Genomic DNA, 20,792 nt, shown 5'->3' on the forward strand with positions numbered 1-20,792 from the left:
TGACCTTATCTGTGCGCCTGTCACTGTGGTAGCATTCACATGGCAAGCCTGCCAATGAATGTAATTACTGCCGACCAAAATAATAACATCAATGTCTTCGTTTGTAGGACCTCATCCTCCTTATCCGTCTCCTCCTTCAAATGAGTGCAGAAGGGGATGAAAATAGCACCCCGGTTGCAGAGACACATAGATAACACACTTAATCTCTCAGTGGAAACATTGAAATTAATCCCGTCACAAAGTTCATCACAGCACCGCAACTTGACGATGGCGGGCAGCCATTATGAGTCACACCACAGATCTGTATAGCAGTGGTTCCTCCAGCTTTTTACGTGAACTACCACTGTTTTCCTGAGTACCCACATATTGATTAACGCTTTATAGTCATTCTTTTTTAGAAAATATTGTAATAATGATAGTATAAATATACTGCATAAGAAATAATAGTAGTAGTAGTAACCTTTTTGTGCACTCATCATGATTTGTGGTGTTCTGTGGTGTTACATTTTTAGCAAAAGTGTTTATTCCCCTGGTAATTATAAAATCTGCATATAATAGTAATATACTGTACAGTTGCACTTGGAATTCCTCAAATAATGCTTTTTACTATGCGCAGACGTTCAGTAGATGGTAAGGTAAAAAAAAAGAAAAAGTAAAACCTGTCTGGAATATTAGATTGTTTTTGTTTTTGCCTCCTGCAAGTTAACAAACATAAAAGTGAAAGTGAATATAACTTACAATGGGTGGGTTGAACAATATGTCGTATACATTTAAATATGGAATAATACTTTTTAAAGCATTATACTGTATGAAAGAAAGTACAGCTGAAAAACAATGGGAAAATATCTCCCTCTAGTGGTTACTTGACGTGACTGCAAAAAACTCAACTTTAACCCGGAAGCGATGCGATATCCACCATAGTGTTTTCTTACGCACGTGTGTGAAGCAGAATACTTCTCCACTCCAACATGGCGACTTGTAACGTCGACGAGCTGTTAGCTCAGGCGGAGCGAGACGAGGCCGATAAGCTCCGGAGCATAACCGTCCACAAGGAGCTTGAGCTGGACTTTGACGTGGGCAACCTGCTCGCTGTTGACAAGAACCGCATCGAGCTGCGCGACTTTAAGCAGCAGAAGCAGGAGGACTTTCTCCGCTCGCTGGCCCGCGACAACACACAGCTGCTCATCAACGAGCTGTGGAAGCTCCCCACGGAGAGGGTCCAGGAGGCCATCGTGGCCAAACTACCCGAGCCGACGACCGCTTTGCCCCGAGAGAAGCCTATACCTAAACCCAAACCTCCGACTAAATGGGAACAGTTCGCCAAGCTGAAGGGCATCCAGAAAAAGAAGAAGACCAACTTGGTGTGGGATGAAACGGCCAAAGAGTGGCGGCGTCGCTGGGGCTATAAGCGGGCTAACGACGACACCAAGGACTGGCTCATTGAGGTACCGGAGACCTCGGACCCCTACGAGGACCAGTTCGCCAAGCGCGTCAAGGCGAAGAAGGAGCGGGTGGCTAAAAATGAGTTCAACAGGCTGAAGAACATTGCCCGGGCACAGAAGGTGAAGCTACCCGGCGTGGGCTTGACCCCCGTGGCCAAGCAGTCCAAAGACGACCTGGCCAAAGCGGCGAGCGTGGCCATGACCTCCACCGCCTCTGTGGGCAGGTTCCAGGACAGGCTCCCTAAGGAGAAACCTGTCAAAAACACGGGCAAGAAGAGGAAGTTTGACCCTCTCATCGGTGACTTTTCCAACGAGAGGGAGAAGCAGCTGGAGCTCCTGAAGGTGATGGAGGGCAAGAGGCCCAAGCTAGACCTCACCAAGGCAGTCAACAAGCAGATGAGGGAGGATGACCAGGAAGAGTCTGCAGCCAAGAGCAAGAAGAAGGCAGGCAGGAAGGGACGGAGAGACAACATGGGAGGCAAAGGCAAGGGGAAGGGGAAGGGCCAGGGCCAGGGCAAATGGAAGGGGGGCAGAGGAAAACCTCCAGGAGGAAAGGCCAAACCTGGGAAGCGCTGAGACTGTGACTGACATCCAAACGACATGATTCTAAAGCTGTGACTGTTAAATTATCACCAAAAAGCCCGCACCACATTTATCACACTGTATTTCTATACTGAAGCATATATTAGTACAGGAAATAAACATTTTCTAATCATCTTGAAAGACTTTTTCATTCAATTCAGGTATGACTCAGAAGGAATTGTATCCCCCATGGAATGTAAAGGACAAATACAACATTTTTCTCGAACACAGTTTTAAAAATACCTTTAAACCCAAGACGTTGCCAAACAGGTAAATAGATGCGGTAGTACCATAAGACGCCACTAGGTGGCAATATTGCCTTCCTGTTCCCTCTCCTTTGGGTGGCTGTCAGGGTGAGTACTGTTGTAGCTTATGTGTGTAATTGTGCTTTTGTTTATTTTACGTACCAAATAGGCGCCGATTCGCTAAATAGAAGGCTTATAAAAGCCTAGCCTAGCTGACCAACCATAAACATGTTGCCCCTCTGCTCATAAACAACTATAAGTACACCTTCATGGCAATCAATAAAAGCTCTGTTAAAAAAAACAGCCTTTATAAAACTAATCATGCTCAGGTTTTATGTATTAATGATTGTGGTCTGCAGTAGTTGACGTGCACATATTTTGGTGACCTTAAAGGTACGGGAGAGGAGTAAAAGTATGACATACCGCTGCGAAGTATATTCACTTAAAAACGTCAGCTGAACCGTTTCCTGCAACAATTGGCTGACATCGCTTCAGTGTCGCTGAGCACAGTGAAGTGAACGTCTTCCGTTAAGCATCTCATTAAATGACGTTTAAATGTACAGACCATGCTTCCATTCCTGAAGTCGGAGCAGCGTGTTCTTCCTAGAAGTGCTCCTCATCAATCAGATCACTTTCCTAAGCCGCTTAGCGCTGACTTTTGCTTACGCAATTCTTTGGCCCTGTTGTCACCTCTCGGGACATGCTGCTGAATTCAGGACAAGTACTTTGTATACAGGTATTTATTTATGCCCGGGAGGGGGGGAGGGATTGCATCTTAAGGTAACTAGGGTCATCGAGACAAGGCCACATGCAGGAATGAATGTCCGGCAATGTAGTTTTAATTTACTGTGGGTGTACTACACAACAGATGCTACTGTAAATAGTGTGGATTGAAAAAGACCACGGACGCTTGCCAGCCAGCTGCACATTTTGACCATAAGTTGCAGTTACAGTTGTGTCCAGTTTTGCTTTATTTTGGTTTTATTAAAAACCATACCAAGCAGGTGCTCACTTGGGAGTATCAGTACCGGTACTGACCTGCAAACGTCTTTCCGTTTGCTCTCCCTTACATGTCTGTCAGATGTTACCAGAGCCAGGGTGAGTAGTTTTGCTTTATTTTAGTTTTGGTGTATCTCAAGCATGGGCACATGAGAATAATAGGTGAACGCATAATGGCTCACAGTGCGAAAATGACAAGAAGCTTGCAAACACATTTTTACTGTTGTGTGTCTGTTCGGTGCGACGGAGTATTAGGCACATCTCCTAAATGTATGCCTTGGTTTTCTCATAAATGTACGACTTCACTTTCGAAATATAAGTTGTTTTTTATGTGGCCCTAATACTCTGGCGTTTAGTTTTGCTTTCTTTTAGTTTTATTTTATACTCAAAAAGGAATTCAATTAACTACATGACCTTATTTCATTGCAGATGCCTTCCTGTTCCCTCGTTTGGGCTTCAACAAAGCCAGGGTGAGTAGTTTTACTTTATTTTAGTTGTATTATGCAGTGGTTATGACAGTTACTGAAAGCATTGCTTGTAGAGCTAGCAAAGGTTGTCAAAAGCTATACTTCCTCTCTCCTGCAGGGTTGCAGTGCCATGTGTCTTGCTGCAGCACGACCTGGTTGCCAGCGCCAGTCGGTGTTGCTGCAGTGGATTAGCATTTCTTTTTAAGGCGCTGCGTGCAGAGAGCAGAGTCCAGTGTTGATGTGAGAGCTCCGTGAAGATGCAGCGTATCTACATGCACAGCAACGAGCACTTTGACGTGTTCACCACCGTCCTCGCGCCGCAAGGTGAGTGCGCAGGAGCACCGTCATGCAGTACATCCGCACCTTGTAATGTGCATCTTCCGCTGTTGTTCACCTCACTTTTATTTATTTATTTGTTTATTTTTGCTGACTCACCTCCACCTCCACCTCCACGGTGAAAAGTCAGGAATCGATACAGAGCAGAGGCTGAGAAGGCAAGTTTTTTTGTTTTTTTTGTTTTCATTTTCATTGAAATGCGCATCAATGTGCCCCCTTTGCTCCATTTTTCTAATTAATCTCAGTCCTTGGAGCAATTTTTAGGAGATAAGAGCCCTGGATTTAGGGTTTCTATTTCACCACAGGGGTTAATCTCCTTGACACATAATCCTTTCCATTCACTGCATCTGACCCTTCGTCGCTCTCTGCTACACAAATGAATGGGAAATTAATCACAATAATGCTGTCAACCTGGTCTGAGCAAACGATGCACTTTCATAACGCCTTTCAATATGGTGTTGTTCTCCATCTGTCCGCTAGATGGTGGTGGTGCGCAGCTACAGTCCCCACTGGCCAGATGAGCTGGAGCTGGCTGCTGGTGACGTCATTGTGGTTCTGTCCCAACATGAGGAGGGGCGGTGGTTCGGGCGTCTGCAGGATGGCCAGCAGGGCTACTTCCCCGCCTCTTGTGTCGTGGAGCTGGGCCAGGTGGGTTGGCTCGGAGCTCTCCATGCGCTCTCTGCAGCTTTAGATGCCACGATACTGGGATTTATTTTGGAAGAATAGACCTAATCTTACTTTGGTTGTGCTTCAACCGTAATCAGAAATTAACTCCATAATATCTGCTGTTGCATTGTACAGTATATTAGGTATACTGCTACTGTATCAAGGAGTATTATAAGGCCACACTAGGGGGAAAAACGCACAATATATAATAATATTGCAAAAATAAATTTTTTGCTATTACACTTAGTCCCCAACTAACAAACACAATTGGTACCAGACAACCGTTCTTATGTTGAATCGTTCTTAAGTAGGGGAAAAGGTAATATTACCAATGATATAGGTACTACATGTACGTGTATACATATACAGTATATGCGTATGTATGTAAATATGAGTTTGGATGCAGTAGTAATATTAAACCAGGATAATTAATGAAAAAAAACAATAATAAAAGTGATATAATAATACGTAATGATAAATGTTATTTACCTTTGAAGAGGAGTGGTTGAGCTGTTGTGGGGGAGTTGGAGGAGGAGATTTTGAAAAAAAGGGCAAGTCATCGTCGTCGTTAGACTCTTCTAAAAGAGGTAGTGTTATGTTGGTGGTGTAGAATTAAGCAGGCCTATTAACTCTTCATAAACTTAAATCACACGCTCTGTCCGGGTTGTATAATTTAGCTTTCCACTGTATCTCCCCAGCGTCTAACTCTTCCTCTGTTGGTCTCATTAGCTCTAAGGCTGCATTAGCAGTGTAACAGTGCCCTCTACTGGTCAAGCATGTACAGTAGCAGTATAAATACTGATTGAGACTGACTACAAGGCAAAATTAAATAAAATATAGACCAGTCGGCTTGCGTTCGTATCCGCGAGTGTTCGCTAGTCGGGTGTTCGTAAGTTGGGGACCTAGTGTATAGTCATCATTTTTTCACATGATTTGACCATATTTGTCCTCTTGAGTTTGGCATCATTTATTATGAGCAATTGAATTTCAATCAAATGTCCCCAGTTATTTCCCCATTACATGTCATTTAAATATTAAGTCAGTATATTTTTTCTCACTTCCTGTACTCATTAAAAATATATATGTAATTTTTTATTGTCATCATTTTAGCCTATTTTTCATTTCATTCTGGCCGTGTGCTACGTCTGACTGCACCGTAGTAGAACTGTTATTTCATCTGAAGATGTGCGATGAAGTAGAAGGGGGGGGAAAAAAGTACATATTTATTTTAAAATTGTATACATTAAGAATTCAGGAATTAATTTTTGCATTTTTCTTATAATTTTAACATATTTTCTATGGTAATACCTCTGAATGTACACCATAGAAAAACTATTGTTTAATTTGAAGACATGCGATAAAGTCAAAGAAAATATTTTTCAAAATTAAATAAAAATGCTCTATTTTAAAAAGAATTCAGGAATTAATTTTTGCATTTTTCTCATAATTTTTTTTTTTATTATTTTTGGCCGTGATGCTTTTGAATGTACACCACAGTAAAGCTATTATTTATTATTATTATTATTATTATTTACTGTACTAAAATATTTATTTTTAAATTGAATAAAAAGTTTATTTAAAAATGTTATTTATTAAGAATTCAGGAATTAATTTGTGCATTTTTCTCATAATTTTTCCATATTTTTCCTTTCAATTTGGCATTAAATTCACTGATTTTAAAGCATTCAATGTGCAATTTAATGCAATTTAATTGAAGTTTGCTTCAAGATGTACTGAAATAACAAAAAAAAATAATCTCCATTTTAAAGCAACGTTATCCCGTTTTATGACAGGCAATTTTGTGTTTGCATCATTTGCAGTCGTGAAGCTGTGCTGTGTTTCTAATATTTTGACCCTGTAGCGGAACAAGGTAGCCAAAGTACTGCAGCAAGAAACTACAGTGTCAATCAAAAGGGAGCATCTTTAAAAAGGCCCGATTTTGGATGCAAGTTTTGTATGGTGGAGGTGTGCCTAATATTGTGGCGTGGGGGTGTTATTATTATTTTTTTGTCCGCCGCAGGATAAAAGCGTAAGGAGGAGCACGTCTCTGAGAACCTCGTCCTCGGATCAAGACGGGGGCGCACGCCGCAACAGTGCGAGGTAGAGGTCCGCCATCGCACCCGACAGCTGTTCTGTTCCCCTCCCGCCCCACAACCCAATCCATACCCTAACACGCACATCCCCCATCCCCTGTGCGCTCCGCCCCAAGACCCCGAACAGGTGGTCCCTCTCATTAGTTGACAAAGCATGCTGATTACACACACACACACACACACACACACACACACACACTAATCAATGGCATCTCATTGCATCTCATTAAGAAAGTGGATATTAAAGTAGGTTCACGTAAGGTTTCATTAAGGCAAAGACCCCTCCTCTGCTTGAACACACACACACACACACACACACACACACACACACACACACACAGCACAGGGGCCTTTCAAGCGGTGGAATTTGGGTCATGAGGAATAAACAGGGCCTTTGTGTTTGTGTTATTTCCTCTTTGTCTCTCAGTGGACACATTCTGCAGGCGCTCAGGAGGGGGAGCCGAGGAGGAGGAGGTGCAGGGGAAGCGGGCCTGGATGGCGGCCAGGATGGCAGCGAGGCCCCCGTGCCCCCATCGCGGAGGCCCTCCTACACCCCGCAGCTCCAACACGCGAGTCCCCAGATGCAGCGCTCCTCGCCGGGCCTGCTGCACAGGATCTTGTCCAGGTGCCGCAGGAAGAGCGACTGCCAGGGGGCCACCAACGGGGCCTTTGAGGAGGACTAAGGACTAAGGGGCAGGTATTCTGGCTCCCGGTTGGTGATGTCACAAGGTTTCATGGCAGCTCTTGGTGTGACATCACAAATGGGGCGTGGCTTCACAACCAAAACTTTTTTCCTCGTTTTTTTTCCTTGTTTAAACAATCAAAAGCTGTTCTTTAACCCTTTGGATGTCTTAGGTGGTCTTCCCCATTACCCCACCTAATTAATATGCCCCCCCCCAACCTATTCATTAAAAATCTGTACACAAAAATCTATCTTATGTTACTACAATATATCATAATAATACAACAAAAGCAATCACATCTAATTACAGTTTTGTTATACTAACTCTGGTAAATATCTAGTGTCTATCTAATGTCCCCCAAACAATTAGTTAAGCAAAAAACTCAATATTGCCCAACCAATCCCAAAAAATAATGATAAGAATTCAAAATATTTATTAAAAATCACACTAAATTGACCTATATAATAATACAAAGTATGCATATAACAATGATAAATGAAATTCAATGTAGCAAATAATTAAAAAAAAAGAGTTGCTGCACTAACTCTTACTAAATTTCTCAGCCGGGGGTGTTTTTTTCCTCCGAGGACCGCATGCAGAAACATTTCAGGCCGCTCTTATATGCACTTATTTCTAACAGCCATGCAGACTGTAGTCGCGGGCCAATAAAAAAGTAGCCCCGGGCCTCACTTTGGACACCCCTGACGCAGGGTGACGAGTGCATAGTAAAAAGTGCATGAAAAGTATATACGTGCTGTTGAATAGTCACATGCAGACTTGAACAATGCCATTGCTTGTGTCACCATCAAGTTTGTGTGAGGGTGCACTGTAAATATGTGAAGGTGGAGCCTGTTTTTATCATTAAACAACCAGCAAATCCATCCCACAAGTCCAATTCTGCCTTTTTCCACTAAATAATAGTAATGTAGTTGATGTGTGATGGTTGCCATGGCTACGCTAAAACATCTCACCAATGAACATCCCACCCCCCACCCACACACACACACACAATGCTAGCCTTGGTCTTGACCTCTGTGGACATACACCCCCTCCCCTCCGATATTGACGACGCATACATCATCAACATGGACTTTCCCGCCAAAAGAGCATGTAGCGAGGGTGTGTGGTGGTGGTGTTGGTGGGGGTTCATGGTGCCTGCCAGATGACTGCTCTGTCAGCCCGATAATGGCCTGCCATCTGCTGTCTAGCATTCACAAAAGGCGGTGTGCGTGTGTGCGTGCGTGCATGCAGATAGGCAGGTGGGTGTGGTCGCGCGCACATGCGCGCATACAAATCATACAAGTGCTATGAACCTTTAGGATGCACACCCATCCCAGCCCTGCGTGTATGACAGCATTCAATACTGAAAATAGAACGTCCACTGAAATGTTATATATTATATGTGTTGATCATACGAGTGAATTGTATTTAGCATTTTATTTTTTAAATTTAATTTTGTTGTCCTTTCTATTTTTTGAGCATTTGATCCTATTAAAAATAATTAATGAACTAGTATTTATAATATATGTCTTTCTTTATTATTATTATTTTGGGAGTATTATTAAACACAAAAAAAAGTTCTCATAATGCGATTATATTAGTGTAAACTAATTATATTCAATTCATTTTTTTAAATATATAATTATTTATATAATTATTTTATATATTGATATTTTATATTATATATTATTTTTATTATTTTTAATTTTATTTTTTTATTTATTATTATTTTTATAATTATTTTATTATTTTATTTATATTTTATATTATTTATATATTACATGTTATTTAACTGAAATAACATTCTCATTTTTTACGTGATAATGTTAATTTAAATCAATACAATTTTATTGAATTATTAAAAAAAAAACTAAAATACATAAGAAATAAAGCACATAACTATGAAATATTCAGTCATTTAAATCTGAAGGAATTATTTAATATGTTTTCTCAGGACCTTTTAAAAAATATATTTGTACAATGCATTTTATTATAAAATTAATTTAAAAATTATACGTATATATATATATAATATAAATTTTATATTTTAACATTTTTTTAAAAATAATGAACAAATAATTTAATTACGTAAGCCAATAATAATCATACAAAAAAACCCAAAAGTTAATAAAACTATCCCAAAGTTTGAATATTAGTAAAGACATAAGATGTCCACTGACATATGACAATTGCGTGGTCAAAACAAGATGAAATAATTCAATAAAATGGAGCAAGAAGCTCCAGAAAAGTACCTAGCTACAGAAAACAGTGCTGCCGACTCTTGCCAAGTGTCTTCGTAAGAACAAATAAGAGAACAAATAAGAGACACAATGTCAGGGACGCGTCTTCTCACTTCTTTATTTGTCTCTTAAACACAAGCAGGAAACAGAAGGTGGACGGCCTGATGCCAAAAAGCAATTAAGAGGAAAAAAAGCTTTCAAGTCGCTGTGTGGGTCACCTCCTAACAAAAGAGCCTCTTGTCCACGCACGACACATTGATTAAGGGGACATGGCGTGCAAATGTGTGTGTGTGTGTGTGTGTGTGTGTGTGGCATAAGGCGAGGAGTCGTCACATTCCCCCTCCATTTGGCGGCCAATTGAGTGAAAAAAATCCCAGCAGGACAAAAGAGCACGGGGGCATTAAGTCACGGGTGAGTGGACCCCTTTAGGACGAGCAGCTGACCCTGTGGAGAGGCCTCTTGTTCTGGCTGAGGGGGGCTCGTGTCCCTGGACCCCTGGAACAAGATGACACAGAAGAAGAAGTAGCAGAACCTCACCTGTCACACGCACCTGAGGTAACTTCCATTTGCGTCACTTTTTCGGGGGGAAAGCAATTATTTGGCAAGGTATCAAAACGCCGTCAAGTCAAGACGTGTTTTGGACACCCCAACCAATCATGAAAGACAAATAATCATATATTATTCATTCAAAAATGTGTAATAAAACACGACATTGAATTCTATGACCATAATGTATGCATACAGCTGTTATTAAGCATAAATTTAATATAAAAATGTTTAAAAATCTTGTCATATTAACTCTTATACGAACGTTTTACACCAAGAATGCCCTCAAAAATAAAAATAAAAAATTAATCAAATATAACTTGTATAATTTTGTAATTTTATTATAAAATATATTGATTTGTAATAATTCACTGTATTAAATATATAGGCTGGAAATATTGAATTTCCCCTAAACTAGCAGCGGGGAAAAAATAATACAAATGTAAAGTAAAATGGAATTATCTTATTGTAATACAGTATATAATAGTAATAAAAAATAATGACTGAATTTTTCAAAATCTAAGTATAAACTGTATAAAAAATAATCATATTTAAAATGTTTAATAAATACTAGAAAATAGAGAATACATCTCAATTCAACATTTTTAGTTAACTTTATTATACAACAATAAAAATAATTGCATATTTTTAAATTGAACTATAATCAACATAAAAATATGTAATAGAATCTAACTAGATGAAACTGGGTCACCATAATTTGGAACAATAAAATAATTCAATTCAACCACTTACATACTATACATATATTTTTTAAATCTCGCCAAATGCTCACCCGTCACAAGCACTGTCTGGTTGACTTTTGAATCTTTCTTCCATTGAATTGCATCGCAAAAGAAAGGCCAACATGCCACATGCAACATACTGGATGCATTTATTTGCGCAAACCCGACCAATCAGCAGGCATAATGGACAAGAGTCTTATTGTGGTACCTGGGCTACAGAATGTCCTGCACATGAAAGCCAGCATTTCGTGTAATCGTTACAGTAGTTGTATCGTGTACATGCTCTCCATTGCCTCGTTAACATACAAGAAAAGCACAAATATATATATTTATACACAGATATGACTTCTCTTGATCTTTCCACTTGATCTCCCCGACAAGATTCCCTTCTTGTAATGCAGGATAATCCAGATTATTACTAATACCCGACCCCCTAATGCCGATATGACACTTTGAGTAGATGTAGTGCAGTTTTAGCACCTTAAAAACTCAACACATGGAAGTCCATTGTAAGCGTCTCATAACAAATTAGTGACATTAAAAAAAGCGTTGCATGTTAAATTCATGTCAGCATTGGATTAGGAATTAAAAACACGTCTACTGATACAAAACAACACCAGCTACACCTTTAGGAACAATCATTCAAATGGAAAAAAAAGTGCAATTTGTCTATGATGAGAGGTCAGAAATGGCGTCCTAAGCACGTAAAAAGTAAAAAAAAAACCAACAACAAATCCTATTATTAAACAGGACTACATGATGATTTGGAAGGCAGTGCATGTACTAACTCGGTAGGCCAATCCTTATGTTGAAAGACAATAAAACTTCAATAGTTGTTTTGTTTCTTTAAAGAAATAAATAAATTAGTAGACATTAAATAAATACAAAAGCTTCTCCAAGCTGATGATATAGGACAGTTTTAGACGTTTTTTTTTTTCTGCAAGGGCATCCAAAGTAAGACTACTTGTTGTCTGACTTATATTAATATCTAAGCTTCTTTAGAGCTGTCTGGTAATAAATACAACACAAATAAACAATCAAGGTACCCTTTCCATTTACATTGCAGTGAAATACATTCAACTCGCCACACGCTGCGGCCTCCTCGGCTGGACTTTTAGCTCACAAATAAAAAGACATCACAAGTGCTCTACTGTACACGCGTCCTGCTCCAAATGCTCACTCGTTCCATTTGGAGGTACAAGTTGTCTTGGAAGCACAGCAAATACTTCACCCTGCTTTTAGAATAGTGCAGAAGATACTGGAAGTCACACAGAGTTGGCTTCACTAGCCCCTTTCATACAGCCTGTGAAAGCTGCCATTTCTCTCTGTGTGTTCTGTATATAAAGGGCAGCCAGCACACAGCATGAAAGCCCAAGACGACCAGGCAATTTCCCCACTTTTGGAGGTCGTATCACACAGAAATCCTGCAAAATTGCCACAACAGAAGATCCGACATGTATCCTTCTTCGCCTTTTACACAGGAAAGCAAAGTGAGACATTGTAATATTGTTGCAATGTCCGCTTTTGCACAATGACAAAGCATCCCAATTGCAGTGTGGAAAAAAAGTTGCAATCTTTTATGATTTTGTGTGACCTGCAACAGAGGCAGGAGAGCTGGTTGAAAGGGAGGTCACACTTCTCCCGTCCTGTTACGTCAGCTCTGCATCACTGGGTTCTGTGTGAAAAGCATAGAATGATAAACGTTGCACCCTCTCTGTGTGAAAGTCTTCTGATAAGAGTTTTTCCGTCCTTTAAGGCGAGCGTAGCCTGCAAAGCAATGGCTTATTGCGGCTGTAGGATGCCGGGCCTTATAGCACAAGGGTCCTTGAGGTGGGGCCAGGCGACGGGTAAGGGTTCAGGTAATGGCGGGCTTGTTCTGTCATGAGCAGCTGGTCTTCCGTCTTCCCATAAAGCACTGCTTCCCACTCACTCACCTGCAGGGACAGCTGGTCATATCCAGAAGCAAGCAGAGGTGTAGCACATGTTGTGCGTTGTTGCATTTACCTGTGCTGTGGTGTGTTTTGCAGCTCTGTGGCGGCCGGTGGGCTTCACTTTCATTTTGCCGCGAGGGTGCAGAGCAACAGAAGGAGGATCCTTTTGCTGGATCAAAGTGCAGCGACCGTCCTCCTCCTCTTGGTGCTCTGTGGCTGGGGAACTCAGGGAGGAGCTGGTCAGTAGACTCTCGTCTGGAACCTGCATGCAAAATGTTAGGAACACCTTTCGGTATCTATGTTTTTTTGTCTCCTAGGTGCAACTCACTTGTGCATCGTTGAACTGATCTTGGAACAGTTGCATGTTCAGGCAGTCTTTCCCCCAGGGGTCAAGCACTAAGGACTTGCGCACTTTTCTAGCTGGACCATCCATCTGCAATACAAAAATCCCAGTGAAGGCCAAGCCCACCTTTGGGGAGTTGTGGTGCAATGGAGGACACGTACACTTTGCTTCCACACTTTGTAGTCAGGCTGCACGTCTGTTCTGTTAAAGATGTCTGCTCCGGTCTCCTGCTTCAGAACCTCTCTGATGTCTTCTTCTAGAAAAGCCAAAGGCTGCGGCTGGAAAAACGGCAGCAAAGAGATGAGAATCACCACAGCAAGCGTATTTACTCATGTGCAGTGGTGACATGGGTTGAAGATGGCGGTGGCTGCATTTGGAAAACTATGGGTAATGAAGCAAACGCGTATTGCTACTGGGAACATAAAAATGGACACCTGCATCACTGTGGAGTCAATAAGAACACTCCTTGCATGAAAAAGACAGCATCCCCTGGCAAAACTCCACACTTTCTTTATATGCCTCAGTTGGTTGCTATTTTGGTTAGCAACTGAGCTCCTATGGGCTCATCGGTTAACTATTTAATATCCGTGCATGAGCAATATTCAACTGAGCTGACTGGAATTATTTCGGACACGGCAATGGAAGCCTCTATTTGAGGGGGACAACTGGTGAGTTTTACCTCCATCTTTAGTGGGCCGTGCATCTTCTCCTGAGCTGCCAGAGCATTCTTGAAGGGAGTCGGCGTCCTCGGTGTTGGAATCATGACGGTTTTACGAAACTTGGGTGTCCTGGAACTGAAAAAAGGTTCCCGTCACAAGTACACCAAGGAGATGTGTCCTCTTGTTAATTTTGCTGTCACTGACCCATCATTCTCTTTCTGGTGTTTGGGCGTGGACTCCTTCTGAAGCGGCGTGTTGAGGAAACATTTCTGTCCACACACAGGGGTGGACGTGAGTGCCGGGTTGTCCAAACTCAAATGCTCCGCTGCTGATATGTTGCAGAACTGCAGGAGACAAGTCGTGCCAGTCACGTGACTTCTGTAGTTGTACTTGAAGTAGCCTGCGTTTAAGGATGGATGGGTTTTTTTTTACCCGTGATGGAGTAAATGGCTTTGTAGGTGTCTTCTTAGGTGAATTGGAGACATTGTCCAAAAAGGAAGGGCAGGTCCTGTCACACAGAGGAGACTGTTCCCCTCGACCTCTCCTCTTCCTCCTCATCGCTGTGGACACCTTGGAAGAGTGGAGGCCAGTCATGGAGGCGCAGGAATGTGGTGTGTGCCCCAAGAAGCTCCTCTCTTGAACAAGAGTGGTAAAGGCGGTCTGGTCTTGCCTGGGCGCCGTCTCTGAGAGGTCACAACTGGCCACGTTGCTCCATGCCGAGGGGTCCTGTAGAGCAAAGCACATCTACAATAGATCTTTAATACATTCAACAAATTGTGTGACATCTAATAAAGACAACATAAGTCAGCACTTAGAGGAAATCTGTGCTATTCCTTCTTACTGAGTCAATGAGCTCCATGGTCTCGGCAAAGTCCGGCATGGTCTGCAGGCTGGACAGCACCGTGCTGGCCTCCACAGCCAGGAATTTGCCAGGGGACACCGGCATTTTGGAGGAATCTCCTCTGGGGTTCTCAGGCTTCGACCAGGAGCTCCTGTCCACCTGCTCCTCCAGGCTGCTGCTGCTTGCAGCGAGCGTTTCCTCAGACAAGTCATCCAACCAGGTCGAGTACTGTTCCAAGTTCTGGAAAAATAGGAGGCGTTGGAATTGTTGTGGAGAAGCTCGATGACAAAAATGAGGAGCCAATCATTCAAGAAGGAGGGAACACAGGAGCGTCATGGTGGAAGGGATGAGACACTTTAGGTCTTAAATGATGGAGGTGGTTGGGGTGGGCGGGGGCAGCTTGAGGCCAGTTGTGATGAGGAGCGAGATGGGAAGCTAGCTACTACAGTCGAGAAACACTACAGCAAGAGCATGTGCGCCATTGTTGTTTTCACATAGATACACTGCAAAAACACAGTATATCTACGGTGTTTTTCCAATGTATGTATGTACACTACAAGCCTACACACACACACACACACGCAGGCTACACTAATTGCTAACACCCATGAGGGAGTGTGCGCTTACACATGGACCTCTGCGCTGGACTTCACTCTCTGCTGACATAAGCAGCAACTCAAGTTCCTTAATTCTTTGTTCTCTGTCAGGATCATCTGGGCAGGGCGGCTGAGACGGACAAACGGGAGGGACAACATCACGGGTACAGGAGGAAAGGAAGGAGGAAAGAAGACAAAACAAACAGATTGACATATAAAATGCGATAGAAGGGGAAGGTGTACTCCAGTATATCTGTTATTGATGTTAGGGAAAAACAACAGGTTTGATTTGAAGTCAGAGTGAACGACCACAAGAATAAACACAGGAACGGAAACTCACTGGGATGAAACCAGAACTGTCCATCAGGGGGCGCCCATGAGGTTCAAAATGATATCCCACCATCTGCAGCCCAAAAGAAGTGTCAATAAATAAAGGAACAAGCAAGTGCTGAGGCTAGAGCCTAGAGAGAAGGCAAACCTGGTTGGGTCCTGTCACGGCGGACAAGGGGCTACGGTCGCAATGCTGCACCTCTGTCGGGGTCGGTGGGGGGCACGGCGAGTGATGGCGCCTCTTCCCGCCATTGTGCGAGGAAGTGAAAGTCTTAGGACAGCCCTCTTGCAGGTAGCCCTCATGCTCCACTTTCCTCCTCATGGTGGAGTTCCAGTGATTCTTGATGGAGTTGTCCGTCCTGGTGCAACAAAACAGACTCATAAGTACCATTTTTTGTTTTTTTTCTTTCACTTTCACATATCTTTTCAATTTTGACACATTATAATGGATGCTTTTACACTACTAGTCATTTTTATAAAGTAAAAAAAGTAAGAATTTCAAACATAGAACATAAATATAAGCATTTAAGCATGGAACCATGTGTCTGCATGTTGCCTTAAAGACTGTAGACTGCCTCTTGATTCAATGTTGGGCCATGTTTTGTCTTCGCCACAAAAACAAACAAAAAAAGCATCCTTCACCAGCATAGATATGGAATGTGTGTTTGGGTCAGTTCACTCTACTTTTCCTCCCCCCTCAATTGGATTTTAATGTTGAGATTTACCGTCCAGGAAGGAGCTTGGAGATCTCTGCCCAGCGGTTGCCCAGACGCTTGTGGGCCTCGTAGATGATCCGATCCTCCTCTTGGGTCCAGGAGGACTTCTTCACTTCAGGGTTGAGGTGGTTGTGCCAGCGCTCGCGACATTGCTTGCCAATCCTGCCTTGGAGGTGCTTTGCGATCACGGACCAGCGTTTGGGGCCGTACTTGTGGACCAGGTCGATGACCTGCACAAAACATTATCAGACATTTACCATTCATCATTGCTTCTATTACAGGGTTGTCAAAATACACCATTGACCTCAATATATAACATCAATATAATGGAGTGTAGCAATTTTTACATGCACACCAACAAGTGAGCCCAAGCTTTTCTTCCCGTCACTCACACACAAGTGACCTGTGGAGATGCAGCTGAGACACTGAGGCATTAGACAAACCTGAACATAAGACGACCCCTCTTTTCCCAAGACCTGTTTTTTTAACTATATATTTTGAAAGACAAAATGAGTCTTTGAAGTCATGTTTTCCAATAACGAATTAACAACTAAACAATCACCAAAAAATGCTTCACTGATCACCACTAGCTTAATTTTGCAAGCAGGTAACAGTGTCACGTCTGCATATGTAAAGGTCACTGGTGTGTGTGTGTGTGTGTGTGTGTGTGTGACAGGAAGAAAAGCTCTGACTGTTTGCATGTATAAACCTTTAGATCCCAAATATATGACAACCTGTCGCAACTCATAATTATTTTTTCCCTATTTTCTATTTTTTACAGACTGTTTTCTAGGGAACAAAATATCTTCTTATGGTCAGGTCAGTACGGTATTTTGTGTGGGTGTTTATAGGTCCATATTTTGGAGATGATGCCACGATTTTAAAGGCCTCAATCCGTTGAAGGAATGCATTGTTAATTTGTTCATCTCATAGTGGAGGCTGGTGTTCTCCACAGGAAAGGGCTCAGCGCACTTGTGTGAGTGTATTTGCGATGACGTAATGGAGCATTTGGTAAGAGACGCCAAAGCCAAGAATGTTTTTGGCGGGAAGTAAAATGGCGCATGGCTTTAGTCAGTCAGTCGGGATTGCCTGCTGTTTCCCCCTATCACTTAACAATGTTTGTGTGTGCAAGACAGGACACTCCCGGCTCTTATTACCTTCTGATCCTCCTCTTTTGTCCATGGGCCTTTCACCAGCTCGGGGTTGAGCACCTTCTGCCAGCGGTGCTGACACTGGCCATCTGTCCTCCCCTGTCGTGTCATACGTGTGATGGAGACACCTCATTAGAGTACAGTGACTTTGTGGAGGGGTAAGTGGACGTCTGTTACAAGCGGCTCATACTTACAGGGAAATAGTTTGCTATTAATTTCCAGGAGTCCGTGCCATGTTGCTCCACAAGCTTTTTCAGTTTTTCATCCTTGGAGACAAACACAGATGAACTCTAAAAAAATATATATATTATGTGCAAGAAAGTACAAATAAAGTCCAGATTACCTCATCGCGCGACCACTTCACTTTGCACAAAACCTTCTTGTCTTTGCTCCTCTCTTTAGTGTCTGGATCAGTGGAGTGGGGCTCTTCATCCTCATTGTGACTACAAAGACACACAGTTTGTTTTTAGAAGAAGAGCCAACAACAATACAGACACTCAATACGAGAAAGGAATGATGTCATGAATATGATATATGACACAGAGGGGCCATTAATTAGCATCACACATCAACAACAAGGAGGGAAAACAGTGTTCCCGCCAAAGCTCTTCATACCCTGTGGAAACTCAAGTGAGTCACTTGGATTTTGGCACAGTGGAAGCTGGGTAGGAAAAAAAGTGTGTGTGTTTGTAGTGGTGGGGGGGGTTGGGGACCTGGGCAATGAAGGGGCTCTTTCACCTATAGAGGTAAGGTGGGGTGTGGTTATTTTGAATGGCAAATCCCTAATGGCTATTCAAATACTTCCAAAACACAAGAAAAAGATCCACCTTCTTTTACTCACAAGTGTTCTTATAGGAAAAACATGACATCTAAATGTGTTTCTAGTTGATTAGCTGATATATATACTGTGTATATATATATATATATATATATATATATATATATATATATTTTTTTTTATTATTCTCTGTCTCAAAAACACCCGGACTCTGGTAACTTGCTCACAGTCTGAAGTAAAAATCTATTCATTCAGCTGTTAAACATAACTGAACAGGTTTGAAGATTTTTTTTCTTGATTTTCCTCCAGCTGCTGCGCCTCCTTTGGAGTTTTCTGGTGTGCAAATGGGTGTCACAAAATGTACAGTTGACGCAGCTCATGACTTAATAATGTCTAATAGAAAAAAAGAGGGTGTTATGTGCCTTTTTTCCTCCTAAGATTAAACAAAGTGTGTGTGTGGGTTGGTGCATGGTTGCTGCCATTGCATAACCATATTGCTCATGCAAAGTAGTCTTTTATGCAACCTAATTGCCCCTTGAGCCTTATTGCAATGTTTACAAGAACGCGAGTGTGGCTTGTATAGCTCCTATTCAACGCTGTTCTTGCTAGTAAAGTTATTGCTTTGTTATTAACCACCGTACCTCTATAGTCATCATATTCTGTAGGTGCATGAGTGTTATTACGCCATGTCTGTTTTTGCAGTGCGTGACATAGCAAAACTAACGTAATGTAAATAAGCGAATGACAGTGAACGACGTTAGAGACAGCCACCCACCTGCGTGACGATCTCACGTTGTCCATGACAGCCGCCGGGATGCGCGAACCTTTTCTACTACCAACCTGTTGTTCCTCAGCTCGCTAAAATAGCACATAAATCCACGTTTATCCATAGAAGAGTTTTCCGTAGGTGCTCACTTCCAGGAGGCAGTATCTAGCTAGCATGACTCGGCTAGCCGGAATGCTAATTCAATGTCTTGTTCGTCATATTACTTTTTACTTATTGGCGATAACATGCCTCCAAAGACAAGCGTCCTCTTGTGTGTTCTGGGCCACTATCACAGCATAAAAATGTAGATAAGACGCCGAAAAGATTGTAATTTAGTTTTCATTACTCGCTGAGTGGATATTCCCAGCTCTCTCCTCCTTGTTCCATTTGGTGATATGATTTTTGTCCATCCCGCCGATTCTCGCGCCCAGCCCACTGCACAGGCGGCCTCGCCTCTGATTGGTCAGAAATGGGGAGTAGGTGTTTATGTGATTGGCTGACAGTCAGAGAAGGATTCTTATGATTGGGGCAGAATTTGAGGAGTCGGACAAGTGCTCCTGTCACTTGTGTGGAGTAAAATAGGTCTTTCATGCGGGAGGCAGTGTCCTAAAGTGGGCTGTGGAGGCTTTCAAGGGGCCCTTCAAGGGGCCCTTCAAGGGGTTTAAGCCAATAATTAATTTCACTGCTGCAAGTGCCATTAACAGGGGGTGGACGATACTGAAAATGTCTGTATCGATCCGATGCCAAGTAAATACTGGAATATTGCGATACCGATACTTTTTAAACTTGTACATTTATAAGACCATGTAACAATAGCAACAAAATAGTTTTTTAATTTTCTTACAATTGTTTGACATAAATGAAGTCACTACAAAAAACCTAAATACATTTTGAGTTAGTCACGCGTAAGCCGGAGCCTGTCCCAGCAGGTTTCCTACATGCATTCAAATGAACTCCTAACAGCTATGTTAAGTTAGAGTCTATGCAATGCATAATCACTTTTTTCCCTATTTTCTTTTTTTTTTTTTATACAGATACTACAGATTTGAACTGTTGCGGTGTTCTGCTGCCACCCAGTGGACAAAATCAATGTCGAGAAATGTGTATTTAATCAAACAAAAAAGGGATTTCAAAGAAGAAAAGCAAACAAAAATAATTTATTTGACAGCAATAACATATTTGCAAACAAAATTATTTTTTTTTTATCACATTTGTACCATCTTTCCAGCACGTGATGCAGTGGACTGGGACCACTGTAGTCCTTGAAGCATCTGATGGAAAGAAAAACATAGCGGCTCAAGAGCACTTGGAAGGAAGCAAAGCAAAGTAGAAATTCTGGTGCAGCAGAAAACCTACTTAAGGTGGCATCAGTGGAAAGAACACTACCCAACTCCATTCTAAAGGAATGTCCAATTTTTCAAAGAAAACAGTGTTTCAACATCCAACCAGTTCAACAAGTTGTTATCATTTCTAAAAGATCAAGAAAACATTCTTGAACAAACTGATCTGAACACACAAGCACGAGTAAACATTTGTCACATGGAAGAGGAGCTACTTCAAGGAGTAGTTCAAGAGCACAAAGTTCTTGAAGGAGACAAACGTGTGGATATTATGCTGACGACCTCTCAAGTGTTTGATA

At 41.9% G+C, this 20,792-nt stretch overlaps 3 protein-coding genes across 6 annotated transcripts; 2 read left to right on the top strand and 1 right to left on the bottom strand.

The window, feature by feature from the left end:
* The first annotated feature begins 907 nt into the window (after nucleotides 1-907).
* On the top strand, nucleotides 908-2,341 carry rrs1 (ribosome biogenesis regulator 1 homolog). The gene has a single exon (XM_054765152.1). It carries the CDS (start codon nucleotides 969-971, stop codon nucleotides 2,016-2,018), a length of 1,050 nt encoding a protein of 349 aa, XP_054621127.1. The 5' UTR covers nucleotides 908-968; the 3' UTR covers nucleotides 2,019-2,341.
* A 1,531-nt stretch (nucleotides 2,342-3,872) lies between these two features.
* Nucleotides 3,873-9,017, top strand: si:dkey-97a13.12 (caskin-1). Of its 2 annotated transcripts, none has more exons than XM_054765159.1 (5): nucleotides 3,873-4,059; nucleotides 4,198-4,229; nucleotides 4,552-4,719; nucleotides 6,758-6,837; nucleotides 7,258-9,017. In XM_054765159.1, the coding sequence occupies exons 1-5, from the start codon at nucleotides 3,993-3,995 to the stop codon at nucleotides 7,511-7,513; spliced, it is 603 nt and encodes a 200-aa protein (XP_054621134.1). In that variant the 5' UTR covers nucleotides 3,873-3,992; the 3' UTR covers nucleotides 7,514-9,017. The 2 variants fall into 2 exon arrangements, with proteins under 2 accessions (XP_054621134.1, XP_054621135.1); XM_054765160.1 differs by having other exon boundaries at nucleotides 3,946-4,059; nucleotides 4,202-4,229.
* A 2,193-nt stretch (nucleotides 9,018-11,210) lies between these two features.
* On the bottom strand, nucleotides 11,211-19,525 carry mybl1 (v-myb avian myeloblastosis viral oncogene homolog-like 1). 3 transcript variants are annotated; one of them, XM_054765131.1, is made up of 16 exons: nucleotides 19,163-19,525; nucleotides 17,953-18,052; nucleotides 17,804-17,875; nucleotides 17,616-17,708; nucleotides 16,468-16,688; nucleotides 15,891-16,101; nucleotides 15,753-15,815; nucleotides 15,444-15,542; nucleotides 14,817-15,056; nucleotides 14,408-14,701; nucleotides 14,180-14,319; nucleotides 13,996-14,110; nucleotides 13,478-13,594; nucleotides 13,302-13,406; nucleotides 13,047-13,235; nucleotides 11,211-12,976 (listed from the first exon to the last, which is right to left on the bottom strand). In XM_054765131.1, exons 1-16 carry the CDS (start codon nucleotides 19,186-19,188, stop codon nucleotides 12,851-12,853), a joined length of 2,211 nt encoding a protein of 736 aa, XP_054621106.1. In that variant the 5' UTR covers nucleotides 19,189-19,525; the 3' UTR covers nucleotides 11,211-12,850. The 3 variants fall into 3 exon arrangements, with proteins under 3 accessions (XP_054621106.1, XP_054621105.1, XP_054621107.1); XM_054765130.1 differs by having other exon boundaries at nucleotides 14,408-14,719; XM_054765132.1 differs by lacking the exon at nucleotides 15,444-15,542 and having other exon boundaries at nucleotides 14,408-14,719.
* Between the last annotated feature and the right edge of the window lie 1,267 nt (nucleotides 19,526-20,792).

Source organism: Dunckerocampus dactyliophorus, chromosome 21 (assembly GCF_027744805.1).
Source record: "Dunckerocampus dactyliophorus isolate RoL2022-P2 chromosome 21, RoL_Ddac_1.1, whole genome shotgun sequence".
In the NCBI taxonomy this organism is placed as follows: Eukaryota; Metazoa; Chordata; class Actinopteri; order Syngnathiformes; family Syngnathidae; genus Dunckerocampus; species Dunckerocampus dactyliophorus.